This window comes from Prorops nasuta, unplaced genomic scaffold (genome assembly GCF_024137725.1).
Source record: "Prorops nasuta isolate Cenicafe-Biocafe unplaced genomic scaffold, Cenicafe_Pnas_1.2 PNAS00011, whole genome shotgun sequence".
Classification (NCBI taxonomy): Eukaryota; Metazoa; Arthropoda; class Insecta; order Hymenoptera; family Bethylidae; genus Prorops; species Prorops nasuta.
Window position 1 is genome coordinate 1,722,382 of NW_027116808.1, and position 26,414 is coordinate 1,748,795.

At 37.3% G+C, this 26,414-nt stretch overlaps 3 protein-coding genes across 15 annotated transcripts in view; 1 reads left to right on the forward strand and 2 right to left on the reverse strand.

The window, feature by feature from the left end:
- Window positions 1–697: 697 nt before the first annotated feature.
- Window positions 698–10,654, reverse strand: LOC136777543 (centrosome-associated protein 350-like). The gene is made up of 11 exons (XM_066733912.1): window positions 10,269–10,654; window positions 9,942–10,176; window positions 8,424–9,904; window positions 7,655–8,341; window positions 7,331–7,554; window positions 6,183–7,236; window positions 5,902–6,137; window positions 5,348–5,511; window positions 1,948–5,262; window positions 1,769–1,860; window positions 698–1,704 (listed from the first exon to the last, which is right to left on the reverse strand). The coding sequence occupies exons 2-11, from the start codon at window positions 10,033–10,035 to the stop codon at window positions 979–981; spliced, it is 8,073 nt and encodes a 2,690-aa protein (XP_066590009.1). The 5' UTR covers window positions 10,036–10,176; window positions 10,269–10,654; the 3' UTR covers window positions 698–978.
- A 707-nt stretch (window positions 10,655–11,361) lies between these two features.
- On the forward strand, window positions 11,362–18,250 carry LOC136777547 (transmembrane protein 47). Of its 5 annotated transcripts, none has more exons than XM_066733930.1 (6): window positions 11,362–11,459; window positions 12,361–12,445; window positions 13,629–13,815; window positions 13,884–14,033; window positions 14,119–14,181; window positions 14,265–18,250. In XM_066733930.1, exons 2-6 carry the CDS (start codon window positions 12,395–12,397, stop codon window positions 14,477–14,479), a joined length of 666 nt encoding a protein of 221 aa, XP_066590027.1. In that variant the 5' UTR covers window positions 11,362–11,459; window positions 12,361–12,394; the 3' UTR covers window positions 14,480–18,250. The 5 variants fall into 5 exon arrangements, with proteins under 5 accessions (XP_066590027.1, XP_066590028.1, XP_066590029.1 ...); XM_066733931.1 differs by lacking the exon at window positions 11,362–11,459 and adding an exon at window positions 11,472–11,878; XM_066733932.1 differs by lacking the exons at window positions 11,362–11,459; window positions 12,361–12,445 and adding exons at window positions 12,467–13,401; window positions 13,522–13,555.
- A 494-nt stretch (window positions 18,251–18,744) lies between these two features.
- Window positions 18,745–26,414, reverse strand: part of LOC136777544 (rho guanine nucleotide exchange factor 10) — a 44,512-nt gene continuing 36,842 nt past the window's right edge. For 7 of the 9 annotated variants that reach the window (XM_066733913.1, XM_066733914.1, XM_066733921.1 and 4 more), the window contains 10 exons: window positions 25,329–25,539; window positions 24,738–24,975; window positions 24,357–24,539; window positions 23,960–24,256; window positions 23,781–23,873; window positions 23,482–23,706; window positions 23,248–23,409; window positions 22,966–23,172; window positions 22,578–22,892; window positions 18,745–22,434 (listed from right to left, as the gene is read on the reverse strand). In XM_066733913.1, the coding sequence (XP_066590010.1) occupies window positions 20,560–22,434; window positions 22,578–22,892; window positions 22,966–23,172; window positions 23,248–23,409; window positions 23,482–23,706; window positions 23,781–23,873; window positions 23,960–24,256; window positions 24,357–24,539; window positions 24,738–24,975; window positions 25,329–25,539 (3,806 nt within the window). In that variant the 3' untranslated portion in view covers window positions 18,745–20,559. Of the gene's footprint in view, window positions 22,435–22,577; window positions 22,893–22,965; window positions 23,173–23,247; window positions 23,410–23,481; window positions 23,707–23,780; window positions 23,874–23,959; window positions 24,257–24,356; window positions 24,540–24,737; window positions 24,976–25,328; window positions 25,540–25,873; window positions 26,177–26,414 lie in introns of those variants that run through there. The other 2 variants (XM_066733916.1, XM_066733917.1) reach the window with 2 other exon arrangements.

Here is a 26,414-nt window from a genome sequence, read left to right on the forward strand (position 1 = left end):
TTTACATTGTTAAACATTTATCCTGAAGAATTGAAGTTTCAAATATTCTAGCTCCTAAGAGTTATGATAACGTCGCCAATTTTAAAGGCGCAAAAAGGGTACATTGAAATATTTTGGCTCCTATTAAGTGTGTAGAATTGTTTTTTTTTTAGTTCGATTGTGCAAATATATTTTCTAGAAATTTTATTTAAGAAACTTCTTATAAATAAAACTAAGAAATGCACCTTTTTATACCTAACAATCGCACTAGAGTGCGGAGATAGAGAGAGAGAGAGAGAGAGAGAAAGAGTGAGCGAGTGAGGTAGCCTATCTCAGTGAGGAATGAACTCTTGGGCTCAAAGGAGAGACGTTTAACATGGATAAGTCAAAGCTATCTGTGTGTAAATACACCTCTAAACAGTAGTGGGAGCAAAGCTGTGGCAGCGTTGAACCCTAAAATCCTTGCATCTTCCATCACTGCTCACATGTATATGCTATTCGGTCTGGTAACACTAAATCCAACAATTTCTATTAATGAAATGCTAACCCTAATCCGATTTAAAATGTTCGGTGAAAACATCCATTGTTAGACCATGCTTCTGCTTATCCAGTAAGCTTGCCAGGTAGTGTAAAGAATGCACAGAGCTATAATGTGATTTTGTTGAAGCATCGCTGATTCATCAAATAATATCTTATTGGTAAATCGTAAATGCGCGAGTATTTGTGTCACACCTTTATTAGCGTCGATATACACACATACATAGTACAGACTTATCACTGTACATCAGTCTATTTCATCGCTACTTGACAAACCTTTTGGTCCTAATACACAGTGTAAAATTATAAAACGCGCATCCATTTGCATTCTTAATTCGAGACTAACCAATTAAACATTTTAAGGAAAGTTATAAGAAAAAGGTAACTATATATTATATTTCTCATTGATAAGGCAGCAACTATCCAAAATTCTATAATTGTACAACAGTCGAGTGGTAGTCGCTAAGCAGAAATTTCCCTCTTTTTCGCAAAGGCAATTTTAATCACGTTAGTAGTTTCCACTAAGAGTGTATCCAGTATAGCTACGGTCAATCCATTTTTCACTGAAAGCTCGTCGTAATGAAATTTTGTCCATTCGTCTTCCTCTGCTTGCGCTTCCCTCGCTAACAGCTCGTCAACCCTATCTCTGCGCTTTCTACTCCAGCGCATTACCATATTTTCTCGTTGCAGTTTAGTTTTAAAGCCAAACAACGTAGCTACCTCCTTGGCAACGTACTCGTTTAATTCCTCCAGAGTATTTGGAATTTTAATAGCAGGTTTAGTTTTCACATTTGGCTTCGTCCAGCTAGGCCCAGGAATTTCATATTCCGATCTATACACCTCACTGATGATTTCTTTACAAAGACCGAAGAGGAAAGTGTTGTATATCCTTCTATCCTTCTTCGCAGTCTCGCTATTGTCTTTGGTCAATTCAAGAATTTCAGATGGTGCTTCCAAACTCATAATGTCTTTCCCATTGAGCTTTTCTTGAAAGATTATAACAGTCGCCTTGTCAGTAAAGGCTGTCAGCTCTTCGATGCTGGATGGAACAACAGCTGGTGGTGGAGAGAGCACAGCGAGCGATGCTGAGCTCTTTCGTCCATTTACAGGTGGTGTATACGGTGGAGGTGGTTTATTTGGTATTTCCCTAATGTAGTATGACCATTCTAAACCTTCCAGTCGCTTTATCTGTCGATTAAATAAAGTAGTATTAATTATCAATCAATCACCCTCATTTCTAGTATACACTTACCTTTAGAGCTATTTGTAGCTGCTCTAAGAGCAATTGTGTTTTCAAACTAGGCTGTTGCTGCTGTTCCTCTGAACCAGGTTGCTTCATGGACGCTGCATTTAATAAATTTATTATATACTAATATATACACAAACTTAAAACTCTTATTAAACAAAAAGAAATTAATTAGAAAAACTCACCATTTAATTTTTCAATTCTAGCCTCCAACTCTCCCTCGGACATAGTTGATAAGGATATCAGATGAAAATCATTCTTTAACTCGTTATTAACATCGGATACATTATTCAAGGCCATACGATCACCGTCCGCTGTCTGATTATCTAATTTCCTTAAATTACATGGAATATTGGAAGAATTGATCTCAAGGTCGGGCGAGTTTATCGGAGTACCAGCTCCGCCCGCAATAGATTCGGTTACACCCTGTCGTTTTCGCTCTCTCACCACCAACTGCGAGAGATCCGATTGATAATCCTGCTTTTCAGATGCTAACAAATTTTCGTAATCCGCTAAGTTTTGCTTATTCAATTCAGAAGAAGGCACGTTCGACTGCATACCCGAAGAGGCTTGTAATTCCACGAAATCGTTGGATTCATATTCCTTAGCCTCCTGGTGCGAAGGGATCACTGCTGAAGGATCGGAAGATCTCTGTGAGAGACCATCTAATATTCTCAATACATGATCCGACTTCTCTACAGCTTCGTACTTTTCCAGCATTGTATTTGTCTTTTTCAATCGTTTCAATTTTTCTAATTCATCCTTATCCAGAATTTCGTACACCTCCATACTTTCCTCGGATATATCCTCATAATCTGGATCTCTTAAGATATCAAAAGGCTTTTCTGTCCTGACCAAGGGAGACTTGGAGTTTCTATCTTGCTGATCCAAATCCTGACATTCGCTCTTGTTCTCCTCAGATTCAACCACAGGTTCCTGTTCAGCAACAATCGGTAAGTCATTCTGCAAACCAATAGGCTTTGGACTGTTGGATTCATTTACCATTGCATTTTCATCAGTCAAATCATCGCTGACCTGGGTTGGAGGATGCGATAAGTTCTCTTGACTATTCACAGCTCCCAATTCGCTTGTAACTGGCTCTGTTGATAATTCCGTGGCAATTGAACTCTCTTCTGGAGCTTCATTAATTTCTTCAGGTAATTTGGAACGATTAATCATCATACTGAATTGTTGCGATTCTGTATTTACCTCATTATTATCGACTAGTGACAATTCTCTCTTCTCATCCTGTTCATCGACATTTGGGGTAGCAATCGCTAAACCTATTGATTCGCTTATGGTGTTAACATTATCAAAGCTTGCTACGGTATTACTCTTGACGTTATTATCAATGTCATCCAGTGTCTGAGCTTCAGAGATAGAAATTTTACCTATTGTATTATTACCTTCGTTGCTCTTTGTACTCGCGTTATTATTATCTTCAGCCTCCATTTCAAGAATATCGATATTAGTAGATTCCCCTTTTGGGATAAACATAGAGACATCTTCCACATCGATAGATATATTAACTTTTTTATCTTGTATTCCAGTTTCATTGTCCACCTTTGATTCATGCTTGTCGTTCGACATTTGTTCATTTTCCTCGTTCACCGACGTATACGATTGACATTCGTTTGATTTTTCTCCTGCTGACTCTACAGCTTCGCTGTAATTCATTTTCTTCAATTCAAAAGAATCTGATATAGTCCAGTCATCATTCTCATCATCGACGTATTCCTCGTCGATGTTATGACTCTTCGACACAATACCATTTTCGGAATTATTATCAAGCTCACTAGGACTTTCGTTGTATACGATGCTTGCCTGTGGTTCAGTCTGGATTACATCCGTATCCTGTGATTCGTTAATATTTCCTGGGGAGGATTCCTTCGATACCTCTGTAACTACGTTGTTTCTCGAGAAATTGGAAGATCGTAGATCGGTACGTATGTCCTCTTCTTGCGTATTTACACTAATTTCCGTAGTTATAAAATTATCAGCAATATCTGCTGGTCGATCTGTGTCTATCGCTGACATAGATTTTGCATCTTCATTTTTACTTAGGGAATCAGATAATTCGCTCGAGATCGCCTCAGTGGCTCGCGATATTTCTGAAACAATATTGCATTCCCCTTCATCTTCTTCCAAAACGATTGAATCACGTTTATTCTTGGCGACTTGCAATATTATTTCAGAAATTGACTTTATATCACTCTCTAAAGAAATTAAATCGTTCGACAGTTCTTCATTTTCCTTGTGCAAAGTTTGAATGCTTTTTTCTAAAGCAGTGCTCGTATCTTTCACATGCTCTGAAATTATGGATTTCTCTATTTCATTAAGTATTTCCTTACTCCTGGCTTCGTAATCCATTTCTTGATTAGATTTTGTTAGAGATATTTCTTCCGAAATTATGTCCGTCGAAATTTCCTCGTTTCTTTCATGTTTCGACAATCGTATATCGTCGGTATCTACTTTGTCGCTCACACTATCCGAAACCATGTTACTAATAGTCCCTTCATCCTTACTCCTTGCGAGCTCTGATAATCGATCTTCGGATAAATGCTTCTCACTAGTTTTTACACGTGCAGTGGTTTTATCGAATACCAGGCTCGTATTAGATATTCTCGAATCATCAGGCTTCTTACTCAAACGTTGCATAATTTCGGAAAGCGCTTTAATTTCACCCTCCAATGAGCTAATATCATCGTTAAGGTTTTGATTGTTGAATTGCAAATAATCTAATTTCTTGCAAAAATCTTGCATTCCCTCTCCCAACGCCTCATTGTCAACCACATTATTCCTGTCCAATTGATTATCATCCTTCATCGTTAAGTGGTAGTTGTTCGCAGCAGCAGAGCTCGCAACACGAGTAACATCTACCCTTGGATTGCTGCTCGAATCATTTTCTTCATTCCTAGATACCAGCAGGCTCGACCGTGGTACCAATACAGCCGCTGATGGCTCAGTTCCGAAAGACTTTGTCAAGGACTTCGAAACTTGCGATTCAGGGGAAAAGAATCTTTGGTCGATCAACGATGAACTTTTGACATGCTTTGACGAAACTGGATCCAATTCTCTATCCCCATCCCTCTCGACGATAGAATCTTCCTGACTCCTCCTTAGGGTAGCTTTTCGACGTAACGGCGACGTATGAAGCAAATCTGACTCTGATCTAGAGCGTTGCAGCAACAGATCATCACTTGTGCATGGAAGCTCCGGTGTTTTTGAATCTGCAACAGATCTACATTCTATTGCCAACTTCTCGCTATCTTTCAAGATACCCCTCTGCAAATCCAACTTTTTTCGCATCTCGTTAATCGTGCTGTCGTATCTCTTGATCTTATTCAACAGATTAGCCTCGAGGGTTCTCAATCTTTGTTTTGCCTGTCGCCGACTTTCCTTCCGTAAGCGCGTTATTTCCATACGGCGCTCCGCCAATTTTTCCGTCAACAATTCGATTCTGCCTTCGACGTCGCTCGTGTCCGATGAAATTGTGGTGTCTAAATGAAATTTGCATTAGAGTCAATTTTAATATCATTGTTACCACTAATAAAAGCAACAGGATGACTACCAAAAAATCCTTACCGTGATAAGATAAAACGTTGGAAGTTGCATCGACGAGCCTTAGTGCAGCTCGTTCCATCTCCATCACACGGTCCTCTTCGGCTCTTAACCGCGCATGCCATGCCATCCATTCCTCCACGCAATTTTTGCGAGTCGCGAGAGCTGCTTCTCGCGCGCTCAGGATTCTAATACAGAGAGAAAGAAAATGAGTTTTTAGATGACAACACAATACTCGTTAATACTGCCCAGTTTTATCACTGCTACTTCAAATAGGGAAAATTCGACAGAATTCAATACATTACGCGTTCGAGCTACGAGGACGGAGCTAACCGTGTACGAAAGAGATTCTATTTTTACCTAAGGCTTTATAGGTTTATTCTTAGAGAGAGAGCACGTATGTATAGTAGCGAATGAGTACACGGGGTTTGTACTTGGTGTATGTGAAACGTAACTAGAATCTTGAAGATTTATTATTGTTAAATGTGATTATTCAAGAAGATGGAAATAAAAATAACACGGAATGGAGTATTATTAATTTAACAACTGGGCAATATTAAAGGATCAAATCCACTTACTGCTCGAGCTTTCTAGATGTCTTAAGCACGGAATTGTGCGGTCTAACGACTACTGATTTGGAACAATAGATCTCACTGTCATCCGAAGCGTCAGATTTAATCGACATTCTTCCCAAAGTTGGCAATACCCTTGCTCCTCCAGGTACGTTGGTCCTGAGGGCATTCTCTTTAGCCTCGACCTGATTCATCACGTCATTAAACAATTGTGAATTTTTCTCTTGCACCGAGTTGGAGTGCTTTATCAAAGCCCTAAGGGAATTTTGACTATCGTTAAAATCAACCCCATTCACAAAAGCTCGTTCGCAATTCCGTTGGGAATGAATAAATTCTTTTTCTACTTTTGTTCCCCTATTGTTGTGTCTAATCAGCTCTCCCGATACACGAGAGGAGCTTGTTTCAGCTTTTAAAGTATTTTCTATAAGCATGTCGGAGGATGATTTAGGCCTTTGTGTGTGGCATTTGGAGCTCTTACGTCTGGTACTTAGCTGCGATCTCTTTCCATGCTCGATCCTCGTCCCTTCATCGACCGACCTGTCGGGCCTTTTCAATGATTTCAGGTTCGCCGACACGGTCTCGCTAGAAATCTTAGGAGGCTTGTCCGTCTTCACCGGCAAGCGATAATTCGTAGTGCTCGTCGCTACCGAACCAGCGTCTCCTAATATATCAGGAACGCATCCTAGGTCCGATTCTTTGGTCGTATTCATTAACGTCCTTATGTCTTTATCCGCTTTCTCGAATAGCTCGGCTCGTCTCTTCAGCTTCTCCACTAAGGTATCGGATTCTGATTTCATGCACTCCACATCTCCTGACTTTTGTGTCTGAAAATAATCAAACTGTTGCGATTTTAATTTATAGTTATCGTGTTTCGGCATTTTCTCCTCAAACTTGTGAGTTCTTAACTCGTAACTAGCAGTAACGTCTTTGTGCAATTCCAGTCGACGACGATATTCATCCTCCATTTTTTTTCTATCACCCACTCCCTCGTAGGAATCGTCACACCTTGATAAAGAGGTATAGGCTTCTTCGGGAAGGTTGGTGCATCTGTTAGTCCGCGCGTAAACTTTTTTCTCAGATTGCACATCGTTCTCCCAATGCTGAATCTGTGACGATTCTTGTTGGGATTTATCAGAGTCGATCAGAGAGCTCATAGAGCTATTGCTTCGTATATCGTAGCCCTTCATTGGCCCGGATAATCTCCGAGGGGATTGGCTATCAGCGCTTCTTTTTAATTTCGTCAGTATATTTTTCGTCGACATTTGTGGATTGAACATATTTCTTTGTTTTTGCAACATCAGCTTACGCTCTTGGCTTGCAATCTTGTGCAACTCTTTCAACCTAAAAGCAACGTAATAATGATTGGTTTTTATTTTTTGTTTTATTATTAATACGATCTATATCAACTGAATGTTAAAGCTGGATAAGTTTTTACCTGTTCATCTCATCCTTTTCCTGTTGCAACTTTAAAAGCAGAGCTCTTTGCTTCTTCTTAACCGAGCTTATTCGACTGTCTTGTCCGGTATCCCTCAATGCTCTCTTTTGCTCTTCCAATTTCACTAACTTTTTCGTTCGATCATTCAATGTTTTTTCACGTGATTTGAATAACATTTCTATTTTATCGTATCTCTGCTTTTCGTCTTTTATTAATTGTGCTATCTGCTCGCAATGAGAAATAGATAAAAAGAGAAAGAAAGATTAAAATATTTTCGAAAATATTTATATAAATTTTAATTGAGAATTGAACTCGTTTACTCACCTCTAAATCTAAATACTGATTAAAAGAGTATGTCAAGTCTCTGGTAGAGATACTAATTTCTGTACCAGTCTCCGTCTTAATGGATGATGTGGTTTCGTGTAGGCTTATTTCAGACATTGTTCTCACTTTGCTAGGAAACGAGACATCATCAATCCTATCCAAATCTTCAACTTGATCGATCGATTTGAGCGAGAGCTGATGTACACCCATTGAAGAATTATGAATGTTCGTTGCAATGGGTAAATCCATTCGCTCCTCCTTCCCAACCTCGTCGTCCTCGTTATCATCGTCGTCGCAATCACCAACGTCATCACCATTATCCTTCTCCTTCTTATATCTCTCTGATATATTAAGTCCAGATTGTGCATCTGTTTGCGTTGCAATATCATTTACAGTTTGGGTTTGTACTTCTACAACTTTGGTAGAATCGTGAGCAAGCTTCGATGTCTCCTGACTCATCCTTTGATCGTTATTCACTGTACGATCAAATTTCGTGCGTTCCGGTACCCTCGCTGAAGAAGACTCGTTCATCGATTGATCTGGGTCTTCGATCTGATCATCGTTCTTCTTTCGCTTTACGCTATACAAGCATTTTTCAACGTCCATTACTTGCCTGAGTGATTCGTTGAAAGAATCCAACAGATGTAACTCTGCTTGAAACTGCATATGCAACGCTGTTGGATGCACCTGTTTCAACAAATAGATAAAAATGTATTTTAACGAGTAATTTGCTATAGGTTGTAAAGTATTTCATGAAACATCAACTCACCAGTGACATGCTTTGTTGGATTTGATCATTATGCGTACTAGTTTTATATCCAGATTTACAGTCTTCATTATCAGATTTAGCACTTTGAGCGTTATGCCTAATCTTTTTATTACGAAATACAAGATTCATATCCGGCGTGGCTAAATCATAAAATTCATCTTGAATCACGTGACTGTGGTCTTCTCTGAAAGAAATTCTTCTTGGATCGTACAACGTTTGTGGAAACGTGTCTTCCAATAAATCGTTTGATGAGAATGGACCATCGACTTTGTTATTACTTGTACCAGTATCATCCGAAGGTGCACTTGCTATGGATTCAAAATTCTCCGTACCATTGTCCGATTGAGTCCCCGAGCAAGATTTGAATTTGGATAAGCAAACCTTGCTATCGTCAGATAAGTCAAATTCGTTGTGCCGCGGTATTTCTGTCTTACTAACAGTCTTTACTTTATCAATAGACCTTCTAAATGGTTCTCCAGCAGTAAATGGCGCCGAACCGACGGAATGGCTCATTGGGTGTGTCTGTGGTTTAACTTGTCTATTATCCACATTAAGCAAAATATTGTCATTCGTACATTTCATAATTTGAAACGGATCTTCTTCTCGTCGGTTGTCGCTCTCAGATGTTGTACTCATGGAGCTTTCCTTCATCGATAATCTATCTCCTAGCCTGAAAGTGCGTCCAGCAGGTAACTCTACGCTATCCGCTTTTCTTCTAGATTCCATTGAACTCTCTTTCGGAAGCCTATTCGGTTTATCGGGTGATGCCTCGTAAACGCGTTTATTGCTTATCTTTTTTGCTGTTTTAAAAGCAAACGGTTCAGCCTTAACTTGATTACGATCGTCGTGTTTTCCTCTTCCGGAGGGAATGATCGAAATATTATCTGTGGCCCCTTTACTAGCGTGCTTTGGACTTCTTGACCTTTGGTACAGCTCATGGCGGGTTTCCATACGCATAGAACGCGTCATATCTGCGCTCCTGGCTCTTTTAGACCAGTTCTCTTTCTCTCTATTACCATCCTTGACATGGTCTTTTTTCTTAGATAAGACTGAAGATATAGACACATTAGGAGCCTTCAGAGGCTCAACATTTTCACAACCAATGTTAGATGATAAATCGGACAATGAAAAGTCTAGCTTCCTATGTACCCTTTCCAAACATTTTTGCTGCCTAATATCGCTCTTGTTTACCTCCGGTACAATGTTCTTTGAGAGATGGTCAAACTCCAGCAAAGACATTCTGTTAGCATGGACATGCTTTTCACCAAAACCAGGAATGTCTTCATTATCCATCAAGCCAGTGTGGTGTTTCAATGCAGCTTTATGCTTCAGTGCAGTAATAAATGAAAATGGATGAGGCTGCACGGGATATTGACTTAAAATATCATCCAAGCTGTGTAAACCCAAAGAATCTGGAGCTTTATTCTCCTTTGTTTCTGATATCTGGAAAGTATCCAATCTAAATCTCTCCGAAACAGATTCTTTACCACAGTTGTCCTAAGATAAAACACAAAGTACTTATTTTTGTGAAATAATAATTATTATTGTGACTAAGAGAAATATGTTTTTTTTTTGCATCACCTACCTTTTCCCTTTTGAAACTGCTTTTCATGTTTTCATGTTTTATAAAAATTGGAGTTTACAATCATATAAGCGTGTTTAAGGGAAGCCTACGACTTCGAGAGTTTTTGACAAACCTAATAAAAAATTCCTCGATAACCATCAGCAACCGGTCGTTCATAAAATCCAGCGCCTGAAAGTTGAATATACGGGTGAAAAAAAGAAAAATACCATTGACGTTCATCGGTGCTATTATAGCACCAGTATCGGCAATGCACACAGTACCTTTTATTTCATAATTTTAAATCGGTTTTCAATCGTATACGTCTTGTAACTCCTAAACCAGCAATAGCTAATATGCACAGCTTGAATGCTGGTATTAATACTACTACTACTACATACACTTGGACAAACATATAGAAAGATATTTGCATATTTGTATCACTATCCTTCTATTTGACAACTAAACACCAAAAATTAAAAGCACATAAGGGGAGGGTATAAAAAAGGAGGTAGTATACTATATATACAACTAAATGTGTGCGTATCTACTATTGCATAAATGTTAGACATATCGGCACAATATCAGTCGCTCTTTTGCATGGCTAGGTCTGTCTGGTTTTGTCCGTCTTTCAACGTCGACAACGTCGTGCCGTCGTGGTATATTTGTTATTAGAAGTCATTCATGGCTGCGTTCGGGAACATACTGTTTGCCTTGGCGCCCTTGGCGGTAGTAAAAGCTAAAAGTGCAATGCAACTTTGCAACTGTCTAGTGGTGGTGATATAGTGAATGCACACTGCACTGCAATGCACAACTGCAACTGTACTAGCTGTGTTCTATTTCATACCATTGGCAGCAGAATCGGTAATGAGACTCTGTAAGATGCGTCACGTAAAATATAGACTTTTACTATTGGCATTTAAATCTGAACACAACCACAGAAAATACCTGCAATGAGTGCATTCACATTCAGCCCAGAAAACAGTTGAGTGATGTGATTGGCTACAGCTTCGGTTAAAAGCCAAAGTATAGCCAATCAAATAATAAAATCACTGATCTATAGTCTGAGCTAATGCACCACGCGGCACGCAGTCACACCACTATTATACATACATCGGATATGACGTCAAAACTCTATAGTCTAGTATTAACTATGATTGGTGTATCAATGAGTATAACTATAGAGTTTTAACGTCACATCTAAATTTGATTTATTTCATTGGCTTCCGTGAAAGTCTATATAGTGCAGACCTTGCTTTCTCGTGACGGGATTGGCAGAGTGGGTCAGTGTATACTCACCGCAGTCCACAACACGGTATACATGTACAATACATATGCATATATCGTTCATAAATGCATCAATGTCATCAATGCATCAGAACTTCAGAACTGGCGTTCCGAGTGTTCCGACAATAATCTGACGGCCATCATTTCTGTGGTTACTATACATGCTCTGATAGTACTATACTAATTAGGTATGTCTCAGATTAATGAATTAGATTCTCTTTTATCAACAATTATCTTATTTTTCAAGTGTCATTGCTTTATATAAAGATTTTGAGTAGATCAGTTTTTAAACCTAGAATATTCGTAAGAAGAAAATGAAGAAATACTTAGCTAGTATATCAGTGAATCATCGATCATTTCTATTGTGATGTCTATGCTTTATCAAATTACTTCGTATTGTCTTTTAAAAACTGCGATATTGATATTAAATTTAGTTTTAATTCAATCAACTTAAAAATTATATAATTTCTTACGAAAACTCTTTTATCGAGAATTGTTAACATAACCTGGTAGTCTTATTTAGGACAAAATGTTTGGAGTGTTTTTCCTTTCCACAGCTGTATCTGGTGTTGTGTAAACTTTCTACTGCCCTAAATTGATTTCCCCAGTATGAGAAAATTCGTGTTTACCAATATATATAACTATATAAAAATATAAAATTCTGTGCTTTCAAGAATTACCACATTGCTTAATCAAATGAACAATAATTTAATAGTATTGGTTTGTTATAGTTTTAAATAAATATTGTGAAATTGTTGTCAGCTTATTCTTATATTTTTTGTAGCTAAATAATTGTGTAGAAAAATACTTTTGTGTGAAACATGATTCATTAATACAGTATTACTAATTCCATTGACATCATCCTTATAAAGATACTTTCATTAACATATGACTAATATTAGCCTTTAACCAATCACTTCTCTTACTCTGGTTAAGAAAATAAATTTTTTATTTTAAACCTATTCTTTTTGCCCATAACAATCTTGTAAATTTTCTTAAAACTTTTTTTTTTCAAATTAAAAATTTACTCACACATTATTTGAAAATTTCTTTGAAGGTTTGTGATTAATTAGTTTGTTTTCATTATAGGTTTTCTTTTTAGAGATAATTTAACAGAGGCAATATGGCACAGGCAACAACCATTGAAACAGTGACAATAACCAGACCATTGAAGGTGAGAGTTAAAAGAATATTGATAAAGACTTGAGTGGTTTGATAAGCTACAAGTGAAAATAGATAAAAGTTGACACAAAGGGGAATTGGAGGATTAAATTGATCTGGGTTTGGAGAGGAAATGCAGATACTGCAAGTAGGCGCGCAAGAAAATCGCGCAGCCCCCTCGCGCATTGCGCCACGACCTTTAATAGGCTCAGCCCTCAGCCTCCCTGGAATTGGAACTTGAAAGCGAATAAAGTAGTATACCCGATCAACCCCCAGGGAAAATTTGTCCTCGATTGGTCTCCTTGACTCATGAATCGTTAGTGAAAACGTTTACGTCAAGAATTAGTGATTGACATCGCGAATAATTTGAAGGCATCGACTATATATAACATCTATCTTACTCACTTCAAACACTCCCAATAAACTAAACAGTTCACTCCTTTGATAAGCGGCAGTCCTAAGTTGTTTCACTGCCTTGCAATATCGGAATTTTTCAACTTCATATTTCCGGAATTTTATTTCAATAACGAGTGATATTCAAGCAGTCTTTTGAAAATATTTTAAATTTATTTATTGACGAGTACTTTTTGTAGTTCCACCATACTTCAGTTCTGTAAAATCAAAAATTTGTATTTTTAGACCATAAGATTTTTCCTTCTGATCGCATCAAGTATTTTCAAATCTAATCGGGTGGCTTGTGTTTGATAAATTACTAAACTTTTTGGCACAGATGAGCTAAATGGTCTATTGCCAATTTCAACTGAAAACCGAACGCGGCAGAGTCTACGATGTCCCGTAAATGGGCCCACCGGGAGGTCCGCAGGACGGAGCTGTGAATTTCCTATTTACATCCTTACGCTTAATCGACTAATACTGCCTTTACCCTTAACAGTTGTGTGAAAAAAACGTAATAAAATGATCATGTACACTGTTGCCGACGATCGTATGGGAGATAGCGAAATCGCCCAGGTACATTTGGTCAAACAACTTTTGAATCTTTGCTTAATTTGTAATTTTCTGGGCAAAATATTATTTCTGCGCTTCCTTTTTCTTGTTTATCAGTCTCAATACTTTTTGCATTTCATTTAGCTTCAGCTGAGGAGACAGTTAATTTATGCAATTTGTTAAGTTTCTTAGCTGGTGCATTAAATCTAGTATGGTTTTCAATGTTTTGTAATTGATTTTCTTAATTGTAGGTGATCGCCTTCATATGTGGAGTAATTGTGATATTGTTAATGATAATGGGCCTTGCTTCCACCGACTGGTTAATGACTTTAGGATGGAGGCAGGGTCTTTTTGCACATTGCATTGAAGAAGCAGCACCTACTCCTCTTCCATTTAACATGCCAGATCCTCCTGGGTGTTATCAAGCTAGAGACGTTGGTAAGATGACCTAGTATATTTTTTTTAAAAAGACCTAAACAATTTTCTTATTATATTTTTCATTTCAGCATACATTAAAGCAGCAGCTGCTTTATGCATACTTTGCCTTTTGACAGATATCGCTGCAACCATCCTTACTGGTCTAGGTTTGAGATCTCAAGATCACAGAGATAAGCATAAATATTATAGATTTGCTGTTTTTTGCATGGGTATAGCCTGTAAGTATAGTCAACTGTAAGATAATTTTATCTTGTAGTTTAAACGTGTTAAAATGTTAAAAGTAATAATGTACTCTAATTGCAGTGGTATCCCTACTGATAGCTCTAGTAATATATCCAGTTTGTTTCGCATCGGAACTATATATGGGTAAATTTCTAATCATTTCTGATGATTAATTAAGGTAGTATGTTACATGCAAAATTGTTAATCAATAACTTCATTTATTTAAGGTAATCGAGAGATGTGGGAATTTGGTTGGGCATATGGAGTAGGATGGGGTGCAGCCATATTTTTATTTGGTGGTGCCGTGCTGCTACTGTGCGATAAGGAGAGTGAGGAGATATATTATAAAGAGAGAAAAATCGTGCGTGATGATATTGGTAGCGGAGGATCCATGATTGGAATGGGTCATCACGGTGGACGAAGTGGGACGCAATTAGCCTAGTGGCATTGCTCCCTGCCCGATGTTGTTCTCTAGTTGATTGAATTTCTTTCTTTTTTCCTATTTTCAATTTGATACACATGCGAGGGAAAGTAACACGCGGATTGCTCCGGATACGTATATAAACAGTACGCTTACCGTTGTACGTGGTAATGACTGGTTTTTGATACTCATAATCTCCTTATTACTAAAGCCACGTCGGATTTGCTACTAATTCAATGTACAAAACGCGAGAGGGGTCTTAATGATTCGTTGCTTTAGATAAAAAAATATCATGATTATTGTTATACCGCTTCTGATGGTTATGGTAATAGTTTTGGGACCATTGTTCTTATGTATTTCTTATTATCCTTTAAATCATGCATTCAATTTTACGTCGTGATTTTATGAAATACTTCAATCGCCAAGTAACTATACTATTAGAGGGACAATCTTTTTTTATGATTATTGAAATTTACTACCGACTGTCGCATGTGGCTGCCATAAAAATATTCTGCTGTAAATTACGTACAATATCCTAAAAATTATGAGACATATCTATATCCATATTAATATCATTTGAATTTTCTAAGATTAATTTTTCGACAATTTTCTCTTGATGAGGATTGTTTCAACTACTTTACTGTTATGTTACATTCATAATTTCCTTCGATTTGCATAACTCTGATCTCTTATTGACTCGTACTTTATGCGATTCTTATAGATATTTGGGTTTATTAAGTGTATATAATAAGTTTATAGAATTTAGTCAAGAAGTACTTTTACTTATGGGCTATTCACAATGTTAAGTGGGGATAAAGATTATTTACATTTATAAGATTTTGTTTCTATACTTTAAATTAATGTATATATATACATATTTTTTATTAATTAATTTATTTTTATTCTTAAAGTTTAACTGAGAGTGACATTTGCTTCATTTCCAAGTTTTTTTGTGAAAATCGATCACTGACGGACAACGCGTTTTGTGCCACATCACATTCTTATTAATACACTTAACAGTATTTCTCAATTGTACCTAATATATTTAAGTCTAAATCATATCTTGAATCGGCTAATCAAGACGATCTAAGAAAATAATTATTTACTTACATTTATTCATTTTCAAAGCGTTTACAGTTCTTACCGCATCTTGGCTAAAGAACGTAGAAAAACTACTATACCTTGTAACCATATACACGCACATTGTGTATGAGAAAAACAAAGTGTTTACTCACTTCATCGCGTGTCATATTAAACATTTAAAATCTAAAGCTTTAACACACAATTTGTTGCACGTTTTATAATTTTTTTCTTTAACGAAGCTTGGAAATTAGTGAAGAAATACATATCATTGAATAAGAAAAGTTACTAAATGGCAGTATCTGATTCAAAAAACAAAAAGTTCACAATATCATTAACATAATTTTGAATCATACAAAACTAAAGTTTTCATCCACTTTAAGCTCTGATTTAATTTGATTCGCTTATTACGTCAGCCATATTATTTAAGGCAGCTATGATATATTTTAAGAAATTAATCAAGCTAGTTTAATGGAAAATTTTTCTAAAGTGTAATATAAGTAAAGGAACGACGAACAATCGCATGTCTTTAATTTGTCAATTTAGAATCCTGCGTGAGACCTGTTATGTAAACAGTGAATCCGAAACATTGAAGCTTAAGCAATGTCTTGAATACTGAATTGTTCTTACTGAAGTAATTACCTAATTTTTAAATAACAATGTAGTTCTTGAAGTCGTGGTTTGTTAATAGAAAATGTATGTTGTTTGAAACTGGAAAAAATAAGATCAGAACTTTCATTCTTCATGTAACAGGTCTCTAACTTAGAAAGAAGTGTTCTTTCAATTTAATTCTGAAGATGCGTTTTCATCTGGCATGTATAACAATAACTTATCTGTTACAAAATGATGTTACAAAAATTGAAGATTTATTGAAAATAATCATTTTGCATTCGGGCAATATGATGCACGCGCGCGACTACGATACGAATTAATATTTAATTGTTTAGATTAGTTTGTTTTAAAGTTACGAGAAGTTATATTTATTAGGAATCCGTCAATGGCTTATTGATTGAGAAAAGGTGTAAACGCAACTTAAGAATATAATTAAGAACAGATTTACTAGAGATACCAAGATTTTTATTTATTGGGACAATAAATTCTTTGTTGTGTAAGTCACAAACAGCTTTGAGTTGAACAGATTTTTAGTACGCGAGAAACAGAGGCAGCTCGGGCAGGTCTTACGCATTAAGTTATTACTTGCATTATATACGTGCACGTATATGTATATATAGGTATTTTATAAATAGGTATAAATGACACGATTTGCAATTGCTGCGATAATTATAAACGATTTGAGATCAAGGGTAATCTTAAATGGGTCATATGCACTGTGTATAATGTAATAAAAATGACGTGCTTTGTAAGAAAGAGCACTCGTACTTTATAATGTAACGGTATAAACTATGTTCTGCTGGTATTCCAGTTTCTTATTCACGGACAATTCAATTTCTAAAAGCATTTCGTTCACAATGAACTGTGAATGACTCCGATGATGAATTTTGATGAACTCTTTCGAGCGAAACGTGATAATATGGACTGTAACTAATTAATATACTAAGATGCTGTAATATTGTAAACCATACTACCGACCAATAGTTTACTCCTTTTAAATTCTTTTTTGGAGACGATTTTAACAAATAAAATATTATATCACGTATGCGAGATTCACGTGAACTCTTCACTTCAGATAAATATTCAATGGTTGATTTGATAATATTATTATAGATCACACGTCGATGCGTGTGAGAGAAACAAAATATATAATGAATCGGACAATTTAGAATCTTGTGCTTATAGGTTTATATGAAGAACTGAGCTTGGCCGACCAATAAATGTTTTCCAGTTTCTATAAAAGTGCCGACAGTGTAAGCGTTTAAGAGATCACCTAATCAATAAATTTCGTGTTAGAATATTTATAATCGCTAGTGTCAATTAGAGAACTATCAATATAGAAGATGTAAAACATGAAGATTGTACTTCAGTTATTATTATTGAAGGTAGCTGAAACAATTTGTTGTAAATACCCTCTATGCTTCCTTATTTGTAAAATATTGTATTTCTCCTATTTCGTGATCATCAGAATACTTTTAATGTAGTAGATATAAATGATTCAGAGAAATTTATGATTCATCGTAGTGCTTAAGTATTATTATTATCATATCGGAAGGAGATAATCCGTGGAATTTTAGTTTTTAAGTTAAAAACTGGCAGAACAAATTAAGTATGAGTCCGTGTCAGAAGTTTCAAAATGAACTTCGTTTTAATAGCTGTTTACATATACATATATTATATGGAACACGATATACCGACAATATAGTATAAATAAAAAAAATTAATTAGATATATTTAAGCACATGCACACGCACATTAGCACTTTGATATATTGTATAGAACATATCATACATGTAGTATCAGGAACTGAATGGAGTTAAAATGTTGGGATCGTAATATCATATCTTTATTAATCATTGGATCATGATATGCTAGTAGAGTTAATCGTGCGCCATATTTCGATGTAAACATATCATAACATTGTACAAAGAATTAAACAAAACAAAAATAGTAACAATACTGCGGTCTTCTAATTTCAAGTAATTTGGTTTCGGGCTTTTGACAAAAAAAGAAAAAGAACTGGCGTTGATATCGAAAACAGTGATGTTCCCTCGGTTTAATATTGTATTATCCTGCAATTATAGTTTTTCATTACAAAGACTGAGAAAAATGCGTAAGAAGGGCATAAAATGAATCTACAAAGCCATCGAAAGTGACAATTCCATTTGTTGATTGTAACAATAAAATGTATGCTTAAGTAATAATAAATATACGTAATAAACTATCAAAGAACAATGCTTTACGGACAAAAATTCCATATGAATTACAAATGAGCGCGCTATAAGCACATAAAGAAAAGTTTGCATACAAAATATAGATTTATTTAATAATTCTGTTATAAAAGTATTTACGAAAAACGTATTTACACGTATTAACTATAAGATGCAACCATTTATAAGCTTGGTAGCACTTATGAAGCTTATAACAATACGTATAAATATATATATAGATAGATATATACATACTTGTACACTTCTCTTCACTGAATGATCGATAGAAAATATGATTTATCAGGGACTTAAAGTATTGTTTTACCATCGGTTGTAGGAATCAAAATATTTTCTGTTGAGAGGAAATATAGAAAACACTTGATCTTAATTTCTTAATTGTCAATATATTTTACGTATCTTTTTGAAACTTTAACTTGATAGAATTTGAGTATCCATTATAACGAGGAGTGATATATCAAACGGTTTTCCATGGGAAGAATAAGTTTGCTCTATTTATCAGGATTACTGAACGTACTTTGTTACAACATGATTTCTTCTTTTGCCTACTCGGAGTATAAACTTTCATACCATTTCATTAATAAAAATGAAAGGTTAACGAATGCGCAATACAGCAGTCTTGCAGGTGGATGTAAATTTAAAACACGTTATAATAATGTATAATACAAGAAATTTACATCGACTTTAAAAATAAATAAGAGGCGAATCTCATTATAAGCTGTGCGCTTTGTAAAGTATCACTTGAAATGAGTGACTTTATCTCGAAACGATCATAGTAGACCAATTGTTTGTTAACACGCAAGCGTAATTACGATCACATTGATTTAAAGCATATCATCGTTTAAACAAAATAACCAAAACAATTGTGTTTAGAGTCCAATAAAATTGCAAATCATCAATATAATCCTCCGATTAAAAATGGATCAGTTCTTACTATAGAAACGCCTTTTATACAATCATGTAAAAACAAAAAGCTTGCCCCTTCTTATTCATGGAATGCACAAAGAAAGAATTAGCGCACAACAATCATTCGTCAGACTTCATAATTTTTGTACCTCGATATGAAAGCTCCTATTTCTCTAATACGCGCTTTTCCTAAAACTTTTCTTAAATTCTGAAATGGTGGTGTGATACACGCATATATGTATAACACTCGACAAAAAATCTTCTCGTTTCAACAATATATCGTATAACACAGTGCGGAACGATACAAATCCCTTGTATTGTAGCACAAGAAATCTTTAACTATGCAAATAAATCAAATGCGCCATTGCTTGAAAAAACAAACTAACAATAGGTTATACATTTATTTAATGAACGCTTTAAATGTAAAATATTCATACGCACTGTGTCGATTTTGCAGATCCTCCTTACAATTCCATGCATAATCGAAATGCTAATGATCATAAAAGTGTAACGAAAAATCCAAAAATCAACTAAACGTACAAAATATTTATTTTCTTTTTTCATGCGCAGATTCGCATGATTCAAATGATACGACCATACCAAGTGGTAAAGATACTAAATACAGAATGCCTGTTAAACTCTCTTATATCCATCCCCTCCCCTTACTTCCTACGTTACGCCTATTCTTATCCTAAGAATTTTGATGTAACATACTATATATCACATGTGATTCAATAACGAGCCCATAGCCCAACCAACTTCAATTTACAGCTTAAGAATTAGTTCGGATCAAAGACATCGCATGAAATTCTATTACCCGGGTCACTGCTAATAACCATTCATTAACAACGGATAGTAGAAGTTCTATGATAAATAGGAATCAAGCGTATTATAAATCATTTGATAAAAATTCTAAGCGCACATTGCAAATTTCGATTTTGCATTGAAAAGTCTTCGCATGCTCGAGTCTACTTATCCAAAAGAAAAGGGCTATATCGATATATGTATACATACATATCCATATACATACATATAATATATCCTAAGTCTAATTCCAGCCTTCGAATGGGCGGCGCAAAATCATCTAAAATAATTAATGGTAATCGATATGAAACTCTGCTGAACATTGCTTGACTTAAAATTTGATCAGTTCAGTAGTGCTTTTTGGTCCTATTAACCGCTGCACCAAGGACCGATGATCCTCGCGCCGGTAAACAAAGTATTAATGCCTCTATCTGGTGGTTGCGCTACGACGAGCTCCAAGTCGACGAGGTATCATAATTTCATTTCCCATAAAACGATGTGTGCGTCGGTGCTATTTGGCTCTTTGATGTAAGTCAACTTTGGACTCTTGTCCTGAACATTTTGGGCATTGAACTGTCGCCAATTGACATAGCCACGTCCTCCCATAAGCGTCAAGACCGTACGTTTCGGCTGATCCACCTGTTGCGTTTTTCCCGCTTTCTTCCCGTTAGCTTTGAGATTCGTCGTTGACACAGCATCCTGAATCGTTTGACCCGTATTATTCGATGCGACAGGATCGTACGGGCCATTTCGACTAGCGGTACTGCTGTTCCTCGACAATTTTCCAGTCTTCAACGAGAGATTCTCTTCGGAGCCAGAAGACGTGTACATGGAACTCGCATGCGAGTCCACTGACCAGTTTGAAAGATCCAGCGACCTTGGCCGTGTTATCTTCATCTTGAGTCGACGATCCAGCGTACTGACTTTATTCGGGATAGCTGCTAGCTCCGGGTCGCTTCTCCTCAAAGTTTCGTACACAGGATCAGTGCCGGAGCTGTTCTCATTATCGTAATCCTTAACGTACATCAGATCCCCATAAAGATTGTAAACATCGCAATTTTCCCCAGAACTTTGCGAGCTGGATATCGAACTTGACAAAAATCCACCGCCAGATCCAAGACCCCTTGGCAGAGTCTTACATCCCCTATATTCGTTTTCCTTGCTCCTCTTTCTCGGTAAGAAGACGGGACTTGCGGACAATTGTTGCTTCAATTTAGAAAGATTATTGGAAGTAGTTGAATCTATGCTAGCCCTATCCCTCTGCCTCTGTTCCGGGTCTTTCGTTCTCAATTGCACTGTGTCCTCGTCGACACTCTCCTCCTTAGCGACACTCGCAGTATTCGCACTGGCGGAGCTCACCGAGCTTTTATTATTCTGTATGGCTAGCAAAAACGTGATAGGACCGAAATGCGCATGGTAAGAAATATTTACACGGCCACTAATGATCGGTACACCTTCTAGTCGAGGCAACGGTATCGTCAGACTTATTCCAACGTTGGTCCCTACCCACAGGAGCCCTTTGCAAGCCAATAAGGCAGTGACAGTGGCGGTTTTCGGATTGTTGTTCAAATTATAGCCGTAAGAGTTTGGCGCATTGTTGGCTCTTGTCACCCTCAAGACGTTGGATGCTATATTAATATCTTGCAAATGCTTGAACGTCTCCGTGTGATACAGACAAACCGTGCTGGAACCTTTCAAAGCTACCCAAAGGCCTACTCCAGAATGTGCCATAAGATTAACACTACCATGTTCGTGCTGGGCACAAAAACTCTTCGTGATTTCTCCAGTCATGGCATTAAGTACCCAAACTTTCTTGCCACATGCCGCGTAAACTGAAGTATTGATTGGCATTAGGCAAGCAACCGCCTCGTTTCCTAGAGATATGACGAATGGATCGACGAGGAGCCAGCAACCATCCAGCTGTCTTTTAAACATCAAGAGAACTCCGGTGACCAATGCAACAAAAACATTATCGCAGTGGTACTTGATTTCCATCACCGGTCCCGAGACGGAATAGCTCCCTATTTCTTCTTGCCTTTCTGGTTCCGAAGCTGCATATATTATTATCTTTCCGGAGCCAGTACCCATCCAAACAAGATCGCTCGCTAGCGAGAGTGGATCATTGGAGACACCTTTGACAAATTCTATAGCTCCCACTCTCGTTTCTACCAAATCAAACGTTGTAACTTGTTTAAGGGAGGTCGAAGATGCTGTCGTGGATTGACCAAAAATCGTTACATGACTGGATATACCATCCCCCGTACATATCCAGAGATAGCTTTGACTTCTACCACGACGCCTCGTTGGTCGTGGATTCTGCGTTGTGTAATAACAGCCGCAAACTACCTGAGGATCATATTAATACACAGATTAAATTGCGTATTGAACTCTATCGCAACTGATAATTTAATACACACAGACCAAACGAATGATATTAATTAGCTAACAATTACGTGAACAATTATTAAACAGCAATTTGTAATACCCACTTCGGTTTGGTGTTGCGAATGATAAACCGGTTGTGAACTAACGAAGAGAGGCATCTTGGTAGAAGGACGTTGTTCTTGCTCAGGTACTTCCCACGAAGGAGAGTTGTTAGGATCTAAAGCTAATTGTGCTAATCTCAGCTCAGTAATCCAGTCTTTTTTTACGAGTGGATTTTCAGTTTGAAAGGTGTACATCTGGCCTTGCTTGGTCGTCAATTGCAAGCAGCAGCTATCAGCCCATACCATATCTTCGTCTTTTTGCTGTATAGAAAGCTGAATGGATTGTAAGATTTGCTTTGTGGTTTCCGGTGTCATGCCCTGTAAAATTGTACGGATGAGCGAAGTTGTAACTTTCCCAAAGGGAATGCATTGACAGATTTCGAAACATTACCTCATAAGTACCCTTCAGCTGGGCAACCAAGTCACTAATCCTAGACATGACTTCGTAATCGTGCATAAGGTCATTCATTTCCACGCAAAGACTGTCAGCGCCAGCTTGTCCACCTTCTCCACTTTTATCGGATTTCAAACTCCCTCCCTTGTTAAGACCTGCCGTAAGCAATCTGCTCAAAGTTGGAGATGTGCTAGTATCTTGAATCTATATTAAAATTGTTGCATCAGTTTCACATTGCCAAGAATGTAACAGCTGGCAAATAAAATTTGCATCGCTAACCTCAATGTCTGATACCGGATGTGTCCATTTGAGCGTTAGCCTTTCGCTTCCTGAGAAGTCTTCGGCAGATCTTGGAGCGACCGAGACGCAAACCACCAAGTCATTCAACAATAGCAGTCTTCTTCTTTTAGATTTGGTTATCATGCCATTCTGGTTGAATTCCTGGAGAACGGTCAAAGTTAGACAACTGCAAATTAAAACGATAAACGTCTCGCTCTCTGCGAGAATATTTACCAGCTGGGTAACGTTATCCTCACGTATGAGATATCTCGAGGAGGATGAAAGTGGTCGGTGCGATAATTTTCCAGATACATGTCGCAACATTTCTTTGAATGCTTGAAACTGTTCCGCTTCACGTTTCCTCTCATTCAGCATCTCTGCTAAACTTTCCAATTGTGTCAGTGCCAGTTGCAAAGACATTCTGTCATGGTGTCCTTGTGGTGTGTGTTTTAACAAGTCCTACAGAATTCGATTGCATTGAAATAAATAAAAAATCACACAACAAAGAATCGTGCAATTTCAAAACAACTCACTTGTAAGAATAGTATAAACTGTGGAAATCTCTGCACGGGCTTCACCATTAAACCGAAGAAGGACATCCTATCGTGGGAACTTATTTGCTTCACCTGAAAATAAATGATTCATTGGATAAATTCACTTATTGCAAATGTTCAACATAACGTTAAAAACTACTGTATATATTTGAATATACCTTAAAAAAGTCAGCCAATGCAGTTTTTCTCTTAGATTCCTGTTTGGCCAGGTCCATCGCCACCGAGAAATTATTAATGAATCCACTGTAAATGTCTAGAACGATAGCTTTACTGAAACTTGCAACAAACACGTCTCCCAATTTCTCATCCTTGTCCCAAGACTTTATGCACTCGGCTAAAGCGATTCTAAATAACGTATGACACTGCAGAATTTCTGGTAACCTATGAAACAACGTAGCTATCTTCGACTGACTTAATATAGGTGGAGAGGATTCTTCCAAAGGTTTTTTATAATCCTAAAAACATAAATAGAACAAAAAGTTACAATTTCAAAATTTCTTTAAAATTCTTAACAATAATCAATTCTCCAAGTATCCTACACAACAAAAATCTTACATTTACTAATCTTTGCAGGGTTGAAACATAACTGTTTTCAGAATGTACTATGGCAGCGATGATGTGACGACGCTTCAATTGTTGTTTCGTCAAGTTCGTTGGAACTGGTGGAAGCGTGGGTGGCGCTTGCCTTCTCTGCTGCATACATTGAAACTGTACCATTGCGCTATTCTCCTCCTCGATCTGAAAAATTCAAACGGAGCTTTAAAAATGTTCTGCACATTATTCTACGTAATTGGAAGCTACGAAAAGAATGATCGAGTGTTGGAAATTAGAGAATCAGGTGATGTCGTGGTCTGCTTACGAAAGAATTTGTCAGGTCTCAGAATTTGAGCGAGGATTTTGGTGGGATAAGCGAAACTCGGCACGTGAAATGCTTACCTCGCAAAGTTGGGGCATCTGAGGCACCTTGATGGGGCTCGTGAGAGACACCGTGTCAGAGGAGTCCACGTCGTATTGCTGAGTGGAACCTCTGCGAATACTGAACCATCTCGAGAGCCTCCCATGATTGCCAGGTGATTCCGCCGGGTCATTGCTATTTACTCGCATGTTTTGAGATCTCCACTTGTCGCAAAGCGTACGTGCCTTGTGCAATGTATTTCTCAACTGGCAATTACTCCTAGAAAAACAGTAAAAAAGATTTATAAGAAGGGATTAACCGACTCTTGCCTTACGTAACCACACACTTTTAACTTCATTCATTCGTTTCATTGGTCCAAATTGAATCAATTGATAAACAATTCCAGTAACGGAAATGCGGGTACCTCCGAGGGTTCTATTGCCTTTTATCATTAATTTGAATCAACGTAAGCAAATTTAGGGTTCTTATAGCAAATCCACCAAGTTTATATATAAATTTTTTAATATTCAAATATTTAACTATAATTCTAGGATTCTTCCATCGTCATTTGGCCACAATTTAAAGTTCCTCAAGAATTTAGAAAAAACATTTAAAAAATATCCAATACTTACTTAATACTGATATTGCTCTTCTCGCTCTCGTCGTCGGAGGAGAGGTCATGATCCGACGCGGAGCACCAGGAATCCTCGCTCCTGGCAGATTGCGTCGAAGTGTTCGACCTGCTGGCCTCTAAGGACGCGTGGTGCCTGTGGGTTTGTCCGACAGTTTCCATTTTAGGTGGACCAACGTCGTCCCATGATCTGCACCTCGACCGAGACTCATCTGCAAGAGAAAAGAATCTTATTGGTCACACTAGCTCGTTAAAAAAAAGCACAACGTTTTTCCAGTGTCATCGTAAAAATATCACGACTCTTCTCGTGCAGCGTGACGAGAGACGCTATTTATAGACTGGAGATTCGTCGACGTTGGATTATGTGAGCAATCATTAGCATCGACGCGAAAATCGCCTGAGCTTTGTAGGTACTACAAAACTTGAAAAGCGTTAAAGCATCCGAGGAATATTTAGAGTTTGCAAAGAACGCGTTGATAAGAAATTAGAAAAATGTCACGTGGAACTATAGGTTATTTATCTTAGGTTAATTTCTAAAAAACATACACACATATATAGTGAATGTTTGATAATTGGTTTTCTCGTTTGTTTTTGGATACAAATTTTTTCAAACAGGATGCAAGTTCGTTCTCTCGGAGCGTCTGGCTGCTTTTGGATTCCAGGCTGGATGCGCCAAAGGAAGTCCGGCTGGCAGGAAGTTGGTTCCGTTGCTAAAGCCATCATCAGTTTCTATAGTGGCTGCACCCGTCATTCATCCGTTGGAGAAAAAATATCTCGTGACGCAGAGTTTTTCCAGCAATCGGACCATATTGGCGCGGTCCTCGCCAGTTTCTTTTCGTTCCTTCTCGTCTGGTTTCGCGGAAAAGAAATTTAATGGCTGCAGCCGCAGAATGCCGGCAGAAGCGTCCTATTTTCTTTTCTTTTTTCTCTTCTTCCGCGTCACCGCAACGTTTATGGGAAGCATCCGTAGACAGCACGAGGCACTCGTAGCTCGAGTCATTTTTCTCTTACTTCTTCGGAAAAACTAGTTTTTCTCGCAGCTTTTCCCGAATGTCGACCAACCATGTCATATATATATATATATATA

What these genes read in the sequence shown, in the direction of transcription:
- LOC136777547 (XM_066733928.1), top strand. Translation starts at nt 13,348, where the DNA reads ATGATCATGTACACTGTTGCCGACGATCGTATGGGAGATAGCGAAATC. An exon ending in TTATCAAGCTAGAGACGTTG is followed by an intron (nt 13,816 to 13,883) that starts GTAAGATGACCT and finishes TTTTCATTTCAG; the next exon opens with CATACATTAAAGCAGCAGCT. An exon ending in CGCATCGGAACTATATATGG is followed by an intron (nt 14,182 to 14,264) that starts GTAAATTTCTAA and finishes CATTTATTTAAG; the next exon opens with GTAATCGAGAGATGTGGGAA.
- LOC136777543 (XM_066733912.1), bottom strand. Translation starts at nt 10,035, where the DNA reads ATGAAAAGCAGTTTCAAAAGGGAAAAGGTAGGTGATGCAAAAAAAAAA. An exon ending in AACGAGCTTTTGTGAATGGG is followed by an intron (nt 6,138 to 6,182) that starts GTTGATTTTAAC and finishes GCTTTGATAAAG; the next exon opens with CACTCCAACTCGGTGCAAGA. An exon ending in CAACGTTTTATCTTATCACG is followed by an intron (nt 5,263 to 5,347) that starts GTAAGGATTTTT and finishes AATTTCATTTAG; the next exon opens with ACACCACAATTTCATCGGAC.